Raw genomic sequence first — 18,743 nt, forward strand, 5'->3', positions numbered from 1 at the left:
CCTGTTGGTGCTCCTCTCTGTGCCTGTGATATTTTAAAAGGGCCAGTTTCATTAATAATCCATCTCTGTATTTAAACGCCCACCTCCCCCAGTGGGAGGGGCAGCGCCACACCGGCTCTGGGCTTGGCCTTTCCTGGTGTGAGGGCGTGATGGGCACACTGTCAGGGGCCTTTCTGGAGCTCTGAAGGCACCGTCAGCGCCAAGAACTTTTCCTGGCTCGAAACTCTGTGTCTGTCTGTCCCATTTGTCCAGAGCTTCCCTACACCTGCTGGGGGGCGGCCGTGGGCCGTGGAGGGGGGTGGCGACCCAGCAGAGGTGCCCAGTGGCACACAGATGATGAAAGGGGGGAGACGCTGGATGCGGAGACGGAGTGGGGCCACAGCCCAGCACCACCACTTGCCTGCTCTGGGACCAGGGGAGCTTGCGCCCCCTTTCCTGACCCTGCTCGGTCAGAACTGTGCAAAGGCTCGGTCAGAACTGTGCAAATCAAGGACAGAATAGGTCCGTGGCGTGGGCTGTGCTCCGTCACGTCAGGGAAGGGACTGTGGTTTTAGCACCCACTGTCACGCGCCTCTCAGAAGGAAGCCGGATACCGGCCCCAGACAGAAAAGGTCTCGCCCGTCCATCATTCTTTCAGGAAATTTCTACCCGAAGGCTTGAGGCATCCATGTCTCCGCAGCTCTCTGCGCAGGGCGCACAGAGCAGCCTCCAGGGTGTGTGTGTGGAGGGGGGGACTTCGCAGGACATGGCCAGGAGGAGGGCGAGGCGGGGGTTCAGTTCAGTGCTGTTTTGGGGGTTCGGCCTTGTTAGTGAAAGAGGCATGCGGCAGGAGGCACCCCATGGCTGACCGTCAGTGAGCATCATGTTCGTATCCCAGCCGAGAGCACGTCCTGGGCATGCAGTCGCGGCAAGAGGTGAGGGAGAAAAGACAAGCCCCTGCGCCCCAGGGGGAGGAGGCTGTGCCACCCCCAGGGCCCCACGCGGGGAGGCGGGGCTTCTGGATGGGAACCTGACTCCCCAGGCTCCTCTGGAAGGCCAGGGCTCCACGCAGCACAAGTGGACAATGTCAGCTCTGGGACAAAGTCTGGTGTGGAAACTGAGGCCCAGAGAGGGAAAGGGACTTGGCCGACATGCACACAGCCAGGCTTCGGCACCGTGCTGTCTCCCTTGATCTGCCAGCCCGCAAACGGTCTGCATCCGGGGGGTCTCCACCCAGGCTGCTCATTCCACGCACCTGGGGAGATCAGACCACCCAGCCCCCAGGCTGGACCCCTGACCAACCAAGTGAAAAAAATCTCCGGGGGAGGGTTCAGCGGTCAGCATTTCAGGTCAGTCTTTTCAAAGAACTGCTGCTTGTTTCACTGGTATTCTCCGTCGTCTTCCTGTTTTCAGTTCCTCACTTTCCACTCTGATCTTTTATTATTTCCTTCCCCTGTTTGTCTTGGGTTTATTTTGCTCTTCTTTTTCTAGTTTCTTAAGGTGGGAGCAGAGATGACGTATCTGAGCCCTTGCTGTCTAATAGCGAAAACATCCAGTGCTACACATTTCCCTCTGGGTCCAGCTTTAGCAGCACCCAGCGCTCTGATACGAGGAGGCGGTTCTCAGCTCCCCTGGGTGATCTCCCTGAGCAGCTGGGGTTGGAAACCAGCCTCCACTTTCCAGGGTGCTGGGGAGGAAATAGGGCTTTGCTGTGGGGTCATCTGCCCTCCTCCTCCTCCCCCCACCTCGTAACACACGCTGCACAAGTTAATCCTCAAGTTCACTTGGAAAACAAGTAAATAAGGCAGCTCTGGGGGGTGGGGGGGGTGAGGAGAGACCATGACAGGCCTTACCTGGTGTTAAGTGGAGCACGGAGCCTCAGCTGTGGGCACAGGATGGGACAGTGTGGTCCTGGTGCGCACCTGGGCCGAGGGGCTAGTAGGGCCGGCATTCCTGCATGTGCCGGGCCCTATGTCTGGCGTCTGGTGCCCGGGATGGCCTCCTGGGCCCCACTTCTTGCCTTGGGGCCCCCGGGGCACCTCAGTCGGCTATGCGTCCGACTCTTGGTTTCGGCTCAGGTCATGATCTCACAGTTTGTGAATGTGAGCCCTGCGCTGGGCTCTGTGTTGGTAGCATGGAGCCTGCTGGGGATTCTCTGTCTCTCTCTCTCTCTCTCAGCTCCTCCCCTGCTTGAAGTCTTTCTCAAAATAAATAAAGACTAAAAAAAAAAATACACTGCACCTCGGCTGCGAGCCCCGAGGTTGCTGGTGGACACTGAGGATGAAAAGCCACGTGGCAGAAGCTGTGTCATGAGGCCACTCCCAGAACGTAGGAAGAGCCCTGACCCAGAATCCAGGTGGCAGAAGTTGTGTCATGGGGCCAGTCCCAGAAAGTGGGGAAAACCCTGACCCAGAACCCGGAGCTGGTAGGGCTGCGGTGCCCTCTCCAGGGCCTGTTTCCCCACTTGCAAAGAGGACAGCGCTCCCTTGCGGATCACCAAGCAAACGCACCAGGAGGCCGCCGCTGCCCCACCCACGGCCCTTGATGGCGATGGGAGCTGCTGCCAGTGCTGCCGGAGGCCACAGGGGAGGCTTGCGTGGGGCCGGTTTATGGCTTCCCAGTAAATCGCGGGATGCGATTCGGGTCCGAAGAAAATCGGAGCAGCGCTGAGATGTCCTGGAGGAGCAGTGCGTCTGCCTGGAGATGAAACTGAGAAAACAAGATCCATCTAGGACTGGCCCGGGCACGGCGGCCCGCCAGGGGCCGCAGCAGCTTGGGTCCCCGCACGCACAATCGGCCCGCCGTGGGACAGGCCTCCCTGGCAGGCTGGCGTCCCCAAGGGCTGGAACCAACGGCCCCCCCCGCCCTGGGCAGCTTTGACTGTTTACGAGGTGCCGTCTGGACTATGATGAATGAGGTGGCGTGGACAGCTTTTTGGGGGACCTGGCCGGGGCGGAAGGTGCTAAGTAAATATGGGGGAGGGGCACTGGCCTCCCTGCTGGTTCACTCTAGGCCCTCCCTTTTTGTGCCTCAGTTTCCCCATCTGTATGGAGGAATGGATGAAGAGGGCCCCCTCCCCAGGCCCCAGCCCCCTGTTGTAAGTACAGGCAGGAGAGAGACGGTCCTGGGAAGCAGGGAGCCCAGGGACCCCCTTCTGCTCAGGCCTCTGCCATGTGGGTGGCAGGCAGGCAGCCTGGGCGCCCAGAGCTCAGCTCTCTGCGAGGACACACTCGCCTCACTTTGGGTGCAGCCTGGCAGGACTGCATTGGGCCAGCATCTGCCCCTTCTTGGGCCTCCGTTTCCTCAACTGAGAAATGAGGAGTTGTGCCCTGAAATCCTTCCAGCTTTTGCTTTTGGGGCTCGTTTGCTTTTCCCTTGGTTGTGTTTCATCCAGCAGGTTCAGGGAAGGTGCTGGTCCTGGAGTCAGAACCGGGATCCCAGTCCCAGCCTGTGCCGGCCACGTGACCTGAAGCAAACTCCTTGTTCCCGTGTCTTTCTCTCTGGGGGATGAGATCTGAAGTCTTCTCCGGGCGGACATGAATGAGGGGCCACCATGAACAGGCTGGGCAGACCCCTTGGCACTTTCCATCCTGAGGGTGGGGAGTTTGGAGCCACCCTAAAGGGGGCTGGCAGCTGGCCCGAGGGGCAGAGGGGAGCCAGCCCCAAGTGATCTCTGGTGGCATGTGTGACATTGCAGGTAGCGCCCACCCCCAGTTTACCTTGGCGCACTGGGCCAGGCCCCCACTCTGTAACAAACTGATACGCTGTGCAGAGCAGGGGCCATTTGCACAATGCCCAGCCAGGGACGGGGCTGGCCTGGACTGTCATCAGTCATCCCCGAGGCTGGCGAGCCCCAGCCCAGGCGGGGCCGCTGTGCGTCTGGCATCTGTGTGGACTGGAGCATACTGTCCACCTTCCTGGCCTTTTTAATGCCCGTGGTGAAGAGGCGGCAAGACGGAGCAAGAGCGTTTTTATTGTTATGCGCACCGTTACGGCAGCGTTGCTGCAGCCTCCGGGGAGAGACGAGGCTCTCCCTGCGGTCCCCCCACACTGGGCGGTTTATCTCAGGCTTCCTGCCTGCTCTCTTCTGCGTCCGCGGGCACGGGCGCGTAGCACCCTCTCTTCTTCTGCTTCCCCCCTTCATCCTGCCTGTGGTTCACAGGGCGGGCCAGCCGGACGCGGCTTCGGTGCTCCCCCGTGGGTGGACGTCTGAACAGCCTTTCGTGTTAGAAGTAGCACTGTCCCCAATGTCTCTAAAAGTACTTCCCCCCTCGATTCAGCAAACTTTGAGAACCTACCACCTGCCAGACCCTGTGAGGTCGCTGTAGAGTTCTGTCTTGAGGGAAGACGTCCAGGAACGGGTTAAAGAACATCATTCTTTCCGTAGATCTCAGTGCTGACACCAGATGACCTCCAACAGGATCCGTGTTGGGGAGGAGGGCGGCGTGGTGTGATTCCGTCCCTTTCTCTGCTGCCCAGCCTCCCGTCCGTGAGGGCACCGCTGCCTCGAGGCCTCCCGAGTGCTCATGTAACTACTACTACCGGCCGCCCTGGCGCCATCCGGGAGCCCGCCGCTCACCTAGCGGCTTAACGCACACCATGGACTCGGGGTTCAGTCCACGTCCTTGCGCCTCAGGAGGAAGTCCCGGGGTGGCGGGGGCGTGGCCACCTGAGTCCAGAGCCTGCGGGGAAAACGCCGCAGCCCGGCGCTCCCACCAGAGCCGCCACCGGCCTCTGTGACGTCGTGGGGTGTCATCCCCTCCCTTTGTGCACGAGGAGCTCACGCTCCACGCTGGGCAGCGGGCGGGAACCGGGCATCCAGCCTGTCACGGCTGCCCCTTCCCGGCTCCGGGGTGCAGGCTGGCGTCGGTGCCCGAGGCTCTGACCGTGGTTAGTGACAGGCAATTAACTCAGGCCCTCACCATAGCACGCATTCCAGTGCTCCGTGGCCGGCATTGCAGCGTTTCATTTCCTGCCTCATTTAATGGGGCAGGATGCCTCTGTACCATAGCAGGAGTCCTCTTCCCGGGAGGGCCTCGGTGCCCCTCTGCGAGTACACTGGCCTTCGGAGGGACTTTGGAGCATGCAGGGTGCGGACACTGAAGGTAGATCCACTCGGCACCCGGCAGGCTACCAGGGAGGGGAGTGACAATCGCCCACCCTGGGGGCATCTTCAGAGACGCGTTACGTGCAGGGTCGGGGATGGGTCTCATTAAACACAGGTTCAGGGACTCTGCTTGGTTCCTGGGACCTCTGCCGGCTTGCCGACGCTGCACCGGCCTGCCCCACACCCACCCCTGTACTGCCTGTCCCAGGCCAGTGTCTCCGCTGAGGTCACACATCCATCCACAAGTGGAAGAGAGGGGTGAGAGGGCCAGGAGGGTCGCTAGTTTTATGCATGGAGACCCCAACATCCAGAGAGGAGAAGGGACTTCCCTGAACAAGGGGTGGCCGGGTGGGGTCTCGGGAGCAAATGGGAGCTAGTTTGGAAACGCCTCAGCCAAACGCAGCAGTGACCCTCCGTGCCTGGCGCCGGGAAGTCAGGGATGCAGGTTGAGACCGTCTGGGCCCCCTGTTAACAGGCTCTTTGGAGTGAGACAGCCAGGGGTCATTGTCGGAGGGGTAACCTCTGCGTGTCTGGAGACACCCTGCTGGGGCCTCACTGTGCCCTCGCACAGGGCGGGGACAAGACCTTCCTGGTCTGTGCGGCTTGTCCTTCCTTGAACAACCATCTGCTTCTATGTAACCTACAGGGCTTCCCTTTTTGCTTTGGCTGCCAGGGAACTCAGAGCCACATTGTTTTTCCCCTCAAATTCCCAGCCCTGTGGTACAGGTGTTGCTTCTCTTTACTATGGTTTCTGAACGACGGCTCTAACTTTCCCCAGCTGCCCAACTATCAACATCACCCTGAGCCTTTCTAAGCTGCCTGAGACTCTGAAAACAGCTCTTTCTTTATTTCATCCGTGTTATTCTTAGTCGCAGGAACCCGTTCTTTCTCACTGTCATGTGTTTCGTTGTACAGCTAGACCTCAGTGTATCCATTCTGCTGTTGATGGACACCTGGGTCGTTTCTAGTCTGGGGTCATGAACAGAGCTGGCAGAACCTTCCGGCTGCGTCTCTCATTTCCGCCGGGTCATATGCCCAGGATGGAATTGTATATTCGGTATTCGTGCGTCTCCAGTTAGGAGATCTCTGCCCAGCCGTTTTGTTCAGAGCGCCACGCCGTCTGCACCCCCGCCAGCCACACGTAGGAGTTCCCGGTGCCCACGTCCGGCCGGCACCCAGGATCCTTTGCTCCAGCTGTTCTGGGGGTGGGTGGTGCGCACCACATGTCACTCGCCCAGCCACGGGCTGCCGAGCCCCTTCCACATGAGCAGCAGCCCCAGACCTGCTGTGCGAAGGGCCGATTCTCTCCCTGTGTGAGTGGGGTGGGCACAGAGCAGGTGCAGGCTGCTGGATCCCGGGTGAGCCCCCAGAAGGCTGTGGGATCATGAGCCCGCGCTGCTAACGTCAGGTTGTACTTTCCCACACTTTGGACCCGAAACAGCAGCCGGGGGAGGGGCAGCTTGGCCCAGGAGACTTCCGTCCTGAGCTAATGGATCGGGACAGAGTTCGTGGGGGTGGGGTGGGGGGAGCCCTGCTCTCCCGCTTGAGTCCTGGGCAACTTCCTAAGCTATCCTGAGCCTCTGTCCGCCTTATCAAGGGGGCATCTTGGTGCCGCCTTCCAGAATAGCTTGAAGAAGTGCCGGCTCAGCACCACCCAGAGCAGCCCCCCCACCCCTACCATCAGCAACAGGACCCCCCCCAGCCCAGCCACTAGGTCTGCACTTGGTGGTAGAAAGGACACCAGGCCTACACTGAGCTGGGTGTTGGGGGGGTCCCCACCTCCCCGCACCCTCCCTCTCTCCTGGGCCATCGCAGAACCCAGGGCTTGGCTGTGCCAAGTCAGGGTCCCTGGGCTCGCCCTGGGGGCTCCCTGGCCTCACGTGGTCCAGCCTCTGAAGGAGAGGGGGGATGTGGTGGCTTCCCCAGGAGGAGGCTGGGAGGGAGCGCCCCGCCCCAGGCCCCCCAGGGCCGAGTGGGAGCCGCCACAGACATCTCACAGGATTCGGCCGTTAGAGCGCGTCTCGCAAGGGGCTGGGCCCTTGGGTTTAAAACTAAACACACACCAGGTGTTCAACATGTTTGTATCAAAATATTCTGAAGAGCTGTTGGGGGCCCCTCTGCGGGAAGCCAGGTGCCCACCCCCCAGGGAGCCTTTAGGTGAGGCCCTGCCTGCTGCGGGCTCCTGGGGAGGTCTGGACCACACTGTGGGCTGGGCACCGGTTCAGTGACGCCCAGCAGGCCGCTCACCCTCCCGGAGCCTCCGTGTTGCCACCCCACGTCCGGAAGCCAAAGCAGCTAAAGCGAGCAGTGCCCTTGCCAGGTCCCTGGAGGGAGACTGTCACTATTAGGAATGATGTTCCAAATAGAGCATCCCGTTGGCTTGGAGAAGTGGGCCCCAAGGCAGGCTGCGGGGGCACAGACTGGGTCTGCAGCTTCCCGGTGGCTGCCCCTTCTCTGTCTGGAGTCCAGCGCGGCCCTTGCCACCTGTCCCCAGGCCCAGCCCCATGGGCATCTCTGCCGGCCTGACCTTGCTCAGCCCCCACCAAGCAGGAGCCCCGCGCTCACCGCTGGCAGCCTGGCTGCGTTCTGTCCATGGCCCCTCGGGGAAAGGCCCAGAGATACGAGGCCCTCAGGACCTTCTCCCAATGAAGGTGCCTGCTCTCCAGACGCGGCGCCCAAGGTGAGCCTCCCGGCAGCCGCCATGGGCCTCGCCCGTCCCCTCTCACCCCCGCAGTCCGGCGCCCGTGGCCGTGCACCCATCCACAGGGCACGTCTGCTGTGGGCTGCACCCTGTCATCTCACGGATGCTCCGCCACAGCCCCGGGAGGGGGGCTCTGAGAGGTCTGCCCAGGGCTGCACAGTGGGCACGGCCAGCCCAGTCCACACCCGAGGCTCGGGCACCCCCTCCCAGGCCCACCAGGCGGAGCCGGTGGGAGGGCCAGGCGCACTCTGTCTGGCAGCCCCCGCCCTCCCCACCCCGCTGCCCGACCCCTGCCTGAGTCCCACATGCGGTTGTGATTAGGGACCCCTAGGGTCAGGCCCAAAACGGTCTCTGGGAACAAAATGAGGGAAGAAAAGCCGCCCTCACTGTCCGGATGGCCTGTGGGTGCCAGAGGGGCGTGTGATGGCCCTGTGCTGGGGCCTGACTTGGGCTGCCCCAGGGGTGCCCTGTCAACAGAGCTGCCCTCTCTGGGGTAGCCTTCCGACAGTGCCAGGCCCCCATCCTGGAAGGTCCCAACTGGGTTCCCAGAGGCTCTGCTGGTGTTCATTCAGGGGGAGGATGGGTCCTGGAGGCCCCCTTCCAAAGGGAACAGGGTGCGCGAGGGTGTTCTAGGCAGCGGCGTGGACAGTTTGGGGGGCGGGGCAGGACGAACACCAAAGTTACAGGGGAGGGGAGGGGGTGGCTGGCAGGCTCCAGGGCCAGCCGCAGTAGGGAAGGTGGGCCTGGACTCAGCGGCGCTGGGGACCCTGCCCGGACGGCACGGCCCCGCCACCACCACTTCCGAGCAGCCCTCCTCTTCCTCGAGCTTCTGTTCCCAGCGCCGGAGCCCGTGGCTTCCCTCAGGAGGCCGCCCTCTGGCACGCGCACCTGCTTTGCCTTCGGCGCAGAGAGCTGGCTTCTCAGGGTCTGGTTAGACCGGCCACGTAGGTACAGGGCCGGCCCAGGCTGGGTGTTGGCCCTGGCGTGGGGTGGCATTTTCATACTCCCGACAGGCTGGGTTCTGGGGGTAAATGGTTGTCCGGAAGAAGGTTCCCCGCGGCCTGGCCCTGCCACCCACGCTGGGAGCTCAGGTGCGTGGGGACTCGCAGCGGGGCCTCCTCGAGGAGGTGAGCGGTTCAGAGTGTGTGGGGGCCTGGGCTCTGGGGAGGGGACCCCCAGCTGGAGCTCCCAAGGCTCCGGGCACCTGCCCTTCTCCCTGTCACCCCTCGGCTACACGGTGGACTGGCCCCCATGCCTCCATCTCTCAGACGGCTCGCACTCAGGGGACCCTCGATGCCCTGGTCAGGACACGCAGCCCCTGGATGGGCAGAAGGAAGCAGGCCACCTGCCTGTCGGCTCAGACAGCTGGCTGACTGTTCCTTTCTCCGCCAGGACCCAAGGCCTTATGGCAGGAGCAGAGATCGCCACGGGGTGCCCCTGAGCTCCGGGCATCCCGAGTCTGGAGGGGCGTCACCCAGGTGGCCAGGCAACTTCAGTAGAGCGGCCGATGCTCCGGTCAGGTTGACACAGGTGCTGCGGAGCCCAGAGCAGGCGCCTCACTGAGGGGCTTCAGGGAAGGCTTCCTGGAGGAGGTCACTTTTTCCTTGGGAAATGAGTCCCAGATAGCCAATGCGTTAGGGCAGGGCAACAAATTCTGGTACCCACAAAGGCAGGCGGGAAGTGTAGCAGAGGGAAAAAGGCCCGGTCTGAGAACCCGGAGGCAATGGAGCAGGGCGGAGAGTGAGACAAACCAGAAGCCACCGGCCGCATTCCGGGGAGCAGCCGCCACACTCGCCAGTTCACCTTTGCCTGCGGAATGCCGCCCGCTGCCATTGGATCCTCCAGATTTTTCAAAAGAAGCCAGACTTCCGGTTTCTGTCTGTGATAAACACGATGTGAGCTCAACCCAGCAGGTCCCGAGGCCACTGGCTTTGTGACTATGGCCTCACCGTGTAGGTGAATTGAGCCAAGGCTGAGCCAGGGACTTCAGCCAGCGTTGGGGGTTCTGGGGACCTCTTGTCAGGGTTAGGGCATTTCTCAAGATGGCCCCCATGCCATCCGGCGGTGATGTGGGGCCACCCCTTGTGTTGAGCATGTCCCGAGCCTGTTGTCAGCTCCCCCCACCCAGCACCTGCAGTCGATGGGCAGTGAGAGCCGCACAGGAAACAGCTGGCGCCGCGGGCAGGGTTCCGGGTGACGGGGCGCCACCGGGCCGAAACTACCGTAAACAGGCCCATTTCCTCCTGTGGACAGAGTGTCCCCGGGGGTGGGTACCAGGGCCCACGGTGACATCCCGCCCCGGCTGGGCTCGGGGGGCCCCCCACCACCACCCTCTTGGGCGGACGGTGCCCCCACTTGGGCCCGGCCCCTGGTGCTGGTGACCACGAGGCCCGATAAGGAGGTGGGTCAGCGGCTCCGTGGTGCTGCCGGCGTGCCCCGCCCTGGGGGAGGCCAAGTGCAGCCTGGGGCGAAGCACGCCCATCCTCGCCAACACTGTGCTGCCGCTGAACTGGTTGAAACTGGCAGGCCCTTCCCGGGACCTACCTCTGTCCTTGAACTGACAAAGGCCTGTCGGCCGGGCTGGAGGTCGACCAGCAGGCCGGTGACCCCCAGATGCAGAATCCGTCCTGTGGCAATGGAAGACTTGCTGTGATGACCAGAGCTTACATTTTCCAGAAAGCCAGACGCCCGAGGCTAAAGTCCTAGCTCTGTTGTTTACCACTTGCCACGTCGGGCACGTGCCTTCCCCTCCTACGTCTGTGCCGTCACACCCAGAACGGCGAGTCACGGTGCCCACCTCACAGGCCCCCGTGCAGGGCACGGGGGAGTCTCTCCTCCAAGCCCCCCTGCAAGAGCGGGGCCACCGCACATCTGTGCCCTGGATCTCGGGGTGTAGCGGCTGCGCTGCTCACCCATCCCCCAAGCCGGGCGTGCTTTGCTTGCATTCTGGAGCCTGCCTGCCGGCTCTAGTCTGTAGCAAGTGGCGTCCCCTACCTCAGTTTACCCTCCAGGGCTCAGGGCCCCTGAGGTTGATTCAGTAAGTGCTTCCTTCTGCTGGGAGGGACTCTGGTCCTCCCCGGCTGCACGCCGGGTCAGCCCGGGTGGAGCTCTGGGCCCTGGGGTGCCCGGTGAGCCCGGCCCGGCCCCTCACCCCAGCTCACCACCGCATCCAGATGAGGGTTGGACACCAGGAGGCCACAGGCCACAAGGGCATATGCGGGGCGGATGTGTCTCCCAGCTGGCGGGTGTGGGACCCTACCTATCTTGACAAGCAGAGGTGGAGGGTCAGGGGGACAGCCCACCTGCATGCCCATGCCCCCTCCACCATTGGTGAGAGGCCCCTGGCTCCACGGTCCATTCCCTGAGGGGCCTGGTCACCCAAGGTCAGGGAGTTGGTGGGAGGAAGGCAGCGTGAGGCAGCTCTGACCTGCGTGTCACCCAGGGGACACCTGTGTTTGCTCCCCAGGGGGCGCCCTGAGGGCCGGTTACCTTCTGCCCCTCCCCACCCCCGCCCTTACAGACAGCAGGCGGCCAGGTGCGGGGAGGCCCAGGTGCCTGCCAGGCGAGGGGGCCGTGGGGTGCAGCCACGTCCACCAGCAGGGCTCGGGCTTCCCAGCCAGCAGAACTGTGTGCCCGCTTCCTCCCCTGGCCTGGGGGCTGGTGGCCTCATAGGGGCCCTGGGCAAGCTCCTTCGGTATTTTCTCCTCGTGTGATGTTCAAGTAGGTCAGGAAGGCCCCCTGCCTGCGTGAGCTGGTTCACCGAGGGCAGGGCCTGGGGGTCCCGGGCTGGCTCGCACCAGGCCCCCAGCAAGCCGGGCCTAGGCAGGGGGACACAGGCCCGAGGGCTGAGTGAGGACGGGGACCTAAGGCCGGAGCCCCTTGTGAAGAAGGAGGGGGCCCAGCAGCCCTCAGCCAGATGCAGGCACGGGGTTCCGTTAGCAGAGGCCCAGCATTTTCCTGGACGCGCTCACAGTGTCTGCCTGAGTCTGGGCCAGTCCCACCCCCCACCTCCGGAGCCCAGATCCCAAGCCGGCCCGGGGCGGGGGGGGGGCAGAGGGATAGAAGCGGCGCATCGGAGATCTGAGGCTACGTGCCCTCCCGCCACCCCGGTGCGTGGTCACTGGCCCAGGTCAGGGGGTGCTGGCCGCCCCCGGGGCTCCCGGCCGCCTGTTTTTCTGATGACATCCGGGCCAGCAGGTGGACAGCGGAAGGCGTCTGAAGGAGGCCATACTCTGGCCCCCGGGGTCTTGGACTCCTAGGGCCCAGGCGTGTCCCCGCTGGCCCCGTGAGCCGGACGCCCTCTGTCCTTCCTCCAACTCCGTCAGCACAGCCTGAATTGGCGTCACTCCGATGCCAGTGCCCAGTGCCCTGAATCCACTTGGCTGGCCTGCACCCAGGGCCCGGCTCTTCCAAAACAATCTGGGACACGGATGTGAGCCCCTCCCCCTGTGGGCAACGTGGTGGCCTCCAGTGTAGGGGGCCTGTGTCAGGACCTGTGTCACGCCCTGTCCCGGAGGAGAGCAGGGCAGGGGGGCCAGGAAGTCCCCAAGGAGAAGCTGCACCTGTGTCCCCGCGGTGGCCCGTCGTGGGCCCTGGAGGAGCAGGCGGGCATGGCGGTGGGGGGTCGGGATGCCATGTTTCTCGGGCTGGTACAAAGACTGTCCCTGTAGAGCTGTCCCGGCCAGGGCACAGATCGGCCTTGTTCTCTGCCCCTGTCGCCGCCGCCTCCCCTCCGCTCACAGGGCACAGGGGGAGGAATAGCTAATGACGGCGGCGCCCTGCCCGGGTGGGGGCCTTTTGTTCATTCACTCGATGGCCGGCCGAGGCTTCCTGGGTGCCTGTGTGGGTGGCCACCAAGGGCAGGAAGCCGGGCCCCTCCCTCTGGGCAGCCCAGGTCAGCAGAGCACCTACCAGAATGGCATGGGGGGCGGGGGGCGCAGGTGCCGTGTACTCAGAAGGGCGACAGCAGCTGGCCTGGGGGTAGAACTGGAGGCGGGAACAAGTGAGTGAGGTCTTGAAGGGTGAGAGGACTTTGCAGGTGGAGCATTCCCGGACACAGTGTGGCCAGAGGTGGGGGGGTGGAGCAGAGGGTGCCTCAAGGGCAGTGGGCCCCAGAGGCTGGTGGCTGGCAGGTGGCACCGGTTACAGTGCCTTGTCTACTCCACTGAGGAGCCCGGCAGTGGCCTGGGCGCCACCAGAGTGTACGCGGGCAGGGGCGGGGGCAGGGAGCACTGACGGAGGCTGCCGTGTCCACCCGCAGGCTCTGGGCTCAGCCAGAGACGCCGAAGGCCGCCCAGGGAGCGCCGGAGAGCAGGGGGGAACGCAGTGGCCCTCTGCCGCCACCTCCGTCTCTGGGCCGGGACCTGGGGGCCACGTGCTCTCGCCTTGTTGGGGTGACGTCCACAAGGACCCATGTTTCCACGCCAGCCTCTGGAGGGCAGTGAGGATGATGCATAGGGAGCATCCAGACGGCACGTCCCCTTTTCTGGAAGCTTCCTTGACCTCGCAGTCCCCTAGAAGTGCCCTCAGAGCGCTCTCCCTACAAGCCTGGAAGGGCAGAGGGCAGGACGGGCAGGGATGGCCCAGCAGGCTGTTATCTGTCATGAGCACGCTTGGCCCTCCACAGCCTTGAGAGCCGGTCACATGCCCGCCGAACAGAGGCGACAGCCGAGGCTCAGGCGGGAGGGACACAGCTCATGGGGGGCCCAGTGGGGCACGCTGAGAGGGGCAGTGCTGCAGTCCCACAGGAACCCCAGGGGGTACAGGGAAGGGCGCCTCCACAAGTCACAGAAGGGGGGCGGGGGTGCCCAGGTCATACGTGGCCTGGAGCAGGGCCATTGACCTGGCTGACCCTGCCCCAACTTTGTGCAGACTCGCTGTCTCCTCTCTGCTTCTCTGCCTGTTTCCTCCATCCCTCTCTCCTCTCCCTACGTCACCCTCCCCCATGTGCCTCTGTCCCCCTGTTCATGCCTTTCCTGTTTCTTGCTTTCCTCCCTCTCTCTCTGCCTCAGTTTCTCCCCCCTCCTCTTCCTTACTCTGTGTGGGGGCATCTGTCTGGGTCCTTCTGTCCGTCTGTCCCACGATGTGCTCTTCTCTGCTGTCCCCCCACGTCCTGTTCTGTCCTGGCAGGGCGAGAGGGGTCTCTCAGCCCCTGTCCCCATTGCCCTCTCTGCTCTGTTCCCACCGCCAAGGGGCACATCTTCTCTGGCTTTCCTGGTTCCGCCTTCACAGTGTGGTGACTCAGAGGCCACAGGTCACAGGTCACTGGCCAGCACGGAGCAGGGCCCCGCCCTGCGCCACCGCCGGATCGAGCGTGGTTGCTTGGTGGACTCTGGGGAGGGCGGCCCATGGCAGCCTCGCGTAATTAAGACGTAAAGGTCCGTGATTCCCACTGTGTGTTGGCAAACACCTGCCGGCTGCTAATGTAGTCCCTTCTCCTAATGGATTCTCGAATCTAAATAGTATGTAATTAAACGTAATTAGGCACGTATGCCGTTCAGCTAGGTGCCGTCTGCCGAACAAGGCTGGTGAGGAGCTCCTCACAAAGCATCTTCTCTCTCGATAGATTTCTTGTTCCCTCCCAGGGTCAAGTTCGTCTGACTGAACGGTAAACCTGGCCCAGGGGCCCAGGGAAGGTGTCTGAGGAGGGGGCTGGGGCCAGCCACCGGGGAACCCGGTTGGGGAGCCGGTCCGGGGTTTGCTGCGAGAAGTCCGGCCCCTTTGAGCCGCCCCCCTGGCCTCGCCTTTCTGGGGCAGAGATGGGCGTGTCACGGGAACTAGGGCTGGGGACCTGGAGCAGGGGTGAGGGCGCACCTATCCCACCGGCCCTGACAACCCCCTCATAGGTGGAGTGGGGCTTTGGAACGGGGTGGCTGAGGGAGGCCCAGAAGGGCACATCTGGCTGCTCTAAGACTCAAGCTGCGTGCACCTGGGCTGAGCTGGAGGGGAGGCCGGGCGCCTGGTGCAGGGGAGCAGGGACCCAGCCTGAGGGGAGGCCAGGCGCCTGGTGCAGGAGAGCAGGGACTGAGCCAGAGGGGAGGCCGGGCACCTGGTCTCCTGCCAGCCACTTCCTGCAGGCACGTCTGCGAGGCACCTTGAGCTGCACCCTCCCTGGCATGGGGGCTGCTGGAGCCCAGGCTGTCAGGACAGCCCCCTGGGGTCCTGGTCCCGCCTGCCTTCCTGTGGTTACACAGCCACCCCCATGTCTTCCCTGCACCCCGTATACTGATGTCTGTCCCCCCACCAACCTGTGTGCCTAGGACAGGGCCCAAGGCCAGGCTACCACTCCGTTTCCAGGCCAGCCCCAGCCCCACCCCCAGGGCGTGCCCTGACAGCATCCAGGTTCTCAGTGGGTGATGGGCCGCGAACAGCCCCACCCACTCCTCCAGCCTGGCCTGCGGCTCCTTCGCTCCTCCCCGGGCGTGTGCCTGTATCCTGTTACTACCTCTGTCTAGAGACGGGGCGCCAGGGCACAGAGGTGCAAGGTGCTTGCCCAAGATCACATGGTGGACAGAGGGAGGAGCCATGCTTATCCTCAGGGCACAGATGGGGAAACTGAGGCAGAGACAGTTTGCCAGGGTCGGGCTTATTGCCATTGAAGTGCTCCATCTTCGTCTCTCTCGGAGGGCCACCTGTCCGCCCACCTTGCTGAGCCCTGGGCTCAGAGCTGCCCAGAGAAGATGCCCCTCCCCCACCTGGGGGTCTGGGTCAGCAGCCTCAGGGTGAGCTGGGCCCCCTGCCCGTCAGTCTGTCCCGGGGAGGGGCATCTGCATGGCCAGCAGCACCCCCGGCTACTTCTGCGCGGCAGGAGGGCCCAAAAGCTGGCTCCCCAAAGGTGGAGAGCCTCCTGCAGGAAGGGCTGTGCACAGACGCCCTGGGCACGTGGGAGGCAGAGTGCCGTCCTGGGTGGAGAAAATGGAGGGGTGCTGCGGTGGCCGGAACCAGAGGTCCGCGAGACTTCTTTGCAGAGGCCCAGGGCGCAGGGGCTTGTTGGGGCTCTGTGAGCCACATGTTGCATATTTTTAAAAATTTATTTTGAGAGAGAGAGAGCAGGTGCATGTTGGGGAGGGGCAGAGTGAGAGAGAGAGAGAGAGAGAATTCCGAGAGAGAGGCTGACGGCGCAGAGCCTGACGTGGGGCTGAACTCAAGAATCGTGAGCTCATGACCAGAGCCGAGATCATGAGTCGGATGCTTAACCGACTGAGCCACCCAGGCACCCCTGGCATATTCTTTCGTGTTTACAGGGACCTGCGCTCAGAGAACAGGCGCAGGGATGGGAAACAGATGCCTTGTACTCGTCGGATTATATGGGACTTTTTGTTGTATGCTCATATGTGTGTATACAGAGTTCACTAAAGATGAGCAGGGTGATGCATTTTCCGCTGTGTACCACCCCTGCAACCACCCCCCGGGTAACGATCCAGAACACCGCCAGCACCCGCGGTCACATTCCCCCAAGAGGTGACCGTCCTCGGCCTCTGCACCCTAGAGACGGCCGGTACCCGTTCCTGGATGCAGCGGAGTGGGTCCTCCGGTCCAGGTTCCTTGAGCCTGTCGTGCTGTCCGGGGGAGCCGGCCGCCGAGCGGTGCTGCCGCAGGGTGCTGACATGCGCACTGCCCACCACGCTTCTCCGCTGCCCGGCCGACGGCCATTTGTGCGGTCTCCCGCTAGCTGCTGTCAGGACCAAAGCTGCTTGGAACATTCCAGTCCCTGTCTTTTGGTGAACATGTCGATGTGTTTTTGTGGCATGCACACCTAGGAGTGAAACCGGTGGGTCACAAGCAGGGGCCAGCACACAGTCTGCTCAGGTGGCCAGGCCACGTGCAACCTTTTGATGGTGACAAGTGCCTGTCTCGTCTCAGACGTGGGGTGACACAAATCTTCAAGCCCCATGTTTGCGGGGGTGTGTCTGTGACGGCAAGAACGGAATAATCCCTTAGGAAACCTGCACCGACGTGAGAGCTATTCTTGCTCAAGTTGTTGGCCCCAGTGGGTAGGGGCCCCCAGGCACGCACCCCCAGTGCTGTCTCCAAGGCTTTGGCGTGGGGCCTCGGCAGCCCCTGGGGAGGTGGCTTCCAGGCTGCTGGGCTGACCCTCTAAAACGAGAGAGAAGTGCCCTTGCTCTAAAACGCCAGCCGTGTTAGGGTGAAGTGCTTGGCGAAAGCCAAACCCTTCAAGAGGGACAATTCGGCCTTTGGGAGCTTGTCAGAACCACTTCCTTCCAGAGCAGGGTGGGAGCTTCCGAGGTGTGGTTTCACGTTCCCAGGGTTCAGACCCCGGGGTGATCTCAGCAGTGGGAGGTGGCAGAGGGGTGCCCTGCCCGCCCCCCAGCGCCCATCCCCGGGCTCCGGCGCACGAGCAGTGGGGAGGGGTCTTCTGGTCACCGGGCCGAGTCTGCGGCTCACAGCCCGCCAGCTGCACACCTGCACGCAGCCCCAAGGACGAGGTCCGAGCCCCTCCCACCACTGTGCGGACTGTCTGGGTGTCCCGAGGGCGCCTCCCCTCCCCGCCCCTCCTGTGGCCAGGCCTCCAGTCCCATCGCACTGCCCCTCTGCTGTGCCCACCTGTAGCCCTGTTCTACCTCAGGACTCCGGCCACGGCCCCCCATGTAGGAGCCCCCGACACTGGGTCCCGTTGGCACCGCATGGGCCCCACCGGTGCCTGGGTTTCTGGTGTGGTCTCACCTCCTTTGTGCTCAGCATCCATCCAGACCTCGGGAAATATCGAGGGAGTGGACAAAGGCTTTGGAAGGTTCTGGCCCCCAAAATCCCAGCCAGAGAGCTGCTTTGCCAGGACCCCCCCCCCTCAACCTCTGGTGTGGGAGCGACCTCGGAGGACACCCAGGGTTTAGGCAGGAAGGCGAGGAGTGGGTCGCACTCATGGCCCTACCGTCAAAAGCAAGCCATCACTGTGCTCCAGCAGAAGGGGTTTGGAGCCGTGACTGGGTGGGGAGAAAAGAAGGGGAGCGTTCGCACCCGGAGAGGGGGCGGCTGGGATGGGGGGTGGTGGGAGGAGGGGGCATCCGTTAACCAGGCGCAGAAGGTCCTGGAGGTGTCAAAGGCCAGGCCTGTACTAGACACTGGGAGAAACGGGGTCACCGATGGTCTAACCTGTGGCCCTGCTCTCCAGGCCCAGTGACGAGCACCACCCGGAAGTGAAGGCTGACGGGTACGTGGACAACCTGGCAGAGGCCGTGGACCTACTGCTGCAGCACACGCACAAGTGACGAGCCTTGTGGGGCGGCCCCAGCCTCACACCGCCCCCCGACCCCGTGCCCGGACCACCCGAGGCCCTGCCCTCTGCCCTCCGCCCTGGACAGGCAGGCGAGAGGTTCCCAGCCAGGCTCCCCTGAGCTGCCCACTTCCTTCCTCAGTCTCCCTCTGCTTCCCCCTGCCGCCTTCTGGGATGGGCTGTCCCCTAGTGAGGCTAGAGGATGGGACAGACCTGTCTGGGTGTGGTCTGGACGTGCCCTGGGGGCACCCCGAATCCCAGACCCATTAATTCTCCGGCTGTATCTGGTCCTGTAAGCCCTCCACCACCTAACTGGACTTGGGGGCACTCCCCCTCTGCCACTCTGCCAACATTCTCTACACGTGAGCGAGAGCGAGGAGCCTAGAGAAGGCAGGGGCCTCCTGTAAGGTCCACACAGCACAGGGCTGAGCCTGCCCCTCTGGGACGCCCCCCTCCCCAGCAACCCCCACCCACCTCCCAGCCCCCTCCTGGAGTCGGAGTGGCCACTTAGCACCATGCCCCCCACCAGCCGTGACAGCCCTTGCCTTTCCTACCCCACAAGTCACCTTGGAGCCAGAGGCTGGGCCGGGAGCCTCCAGAGCAGGCATGTAACCACCGGGATCCAGCAGCCGGCACACAGGGTGCTTCTAACGCAACGGACCGGAGTGCCGTGCCCAGTGTGTGCAGGGGCAACTAAGGGTTGAATAAACTGTGCTGACAGCTGA

General features: G+C 63.4%; 1 protein-coding gene across 3 annotated transcripts in view; it reads left to right on the plus strand.

Annotated features, from left to right (window-relative positions):
* LHPP (phospholysine phosphohistidine inorganic pyrophosphate phosphatase) overlaps window positions 1–18,743 on the plus strand; it is a 117,521-nt gene extending 98,778 nt beyond the window's left edge. Inside the window, exons 7-8 of one of the 3 annotated variants that reach the window (XM_029932752.1) lie at window positions 17,917–17,955; window positions 18,548–18,743. In XM_029932752.1, the coding sequence (XP_029788612.1) occupies window positions 17,917–17,955; window positions 18,548–18,722 (214 nt within the window). In that variant the 3' untranslated portion in view covers window positions 18,723–18,743. Of the gene's footprint in view, window positions 1–17,916 lie in introns of all 3 variants that reach the window. The other 2 variants (XM_029932753.1, XM_029932755.1) reach the window with 2 other exon arrangements.

This window comes from Suricata suricatta, chromosome 2 (genome assembly GCF_006229205.1).
Source record: "Suricata suricatta isolate VVHF042 chromosome 2, meerkat_22Aug2017_6uvM2_HiC, whole genome shotgun sequence".
Classification (NCBI taxonomy): domain Eukaryota; kingdom Metazoa; phylum Chordata; class Mammalia; order Carnivora; family Herpestidae; genus Suricata; species Suricata suricatta.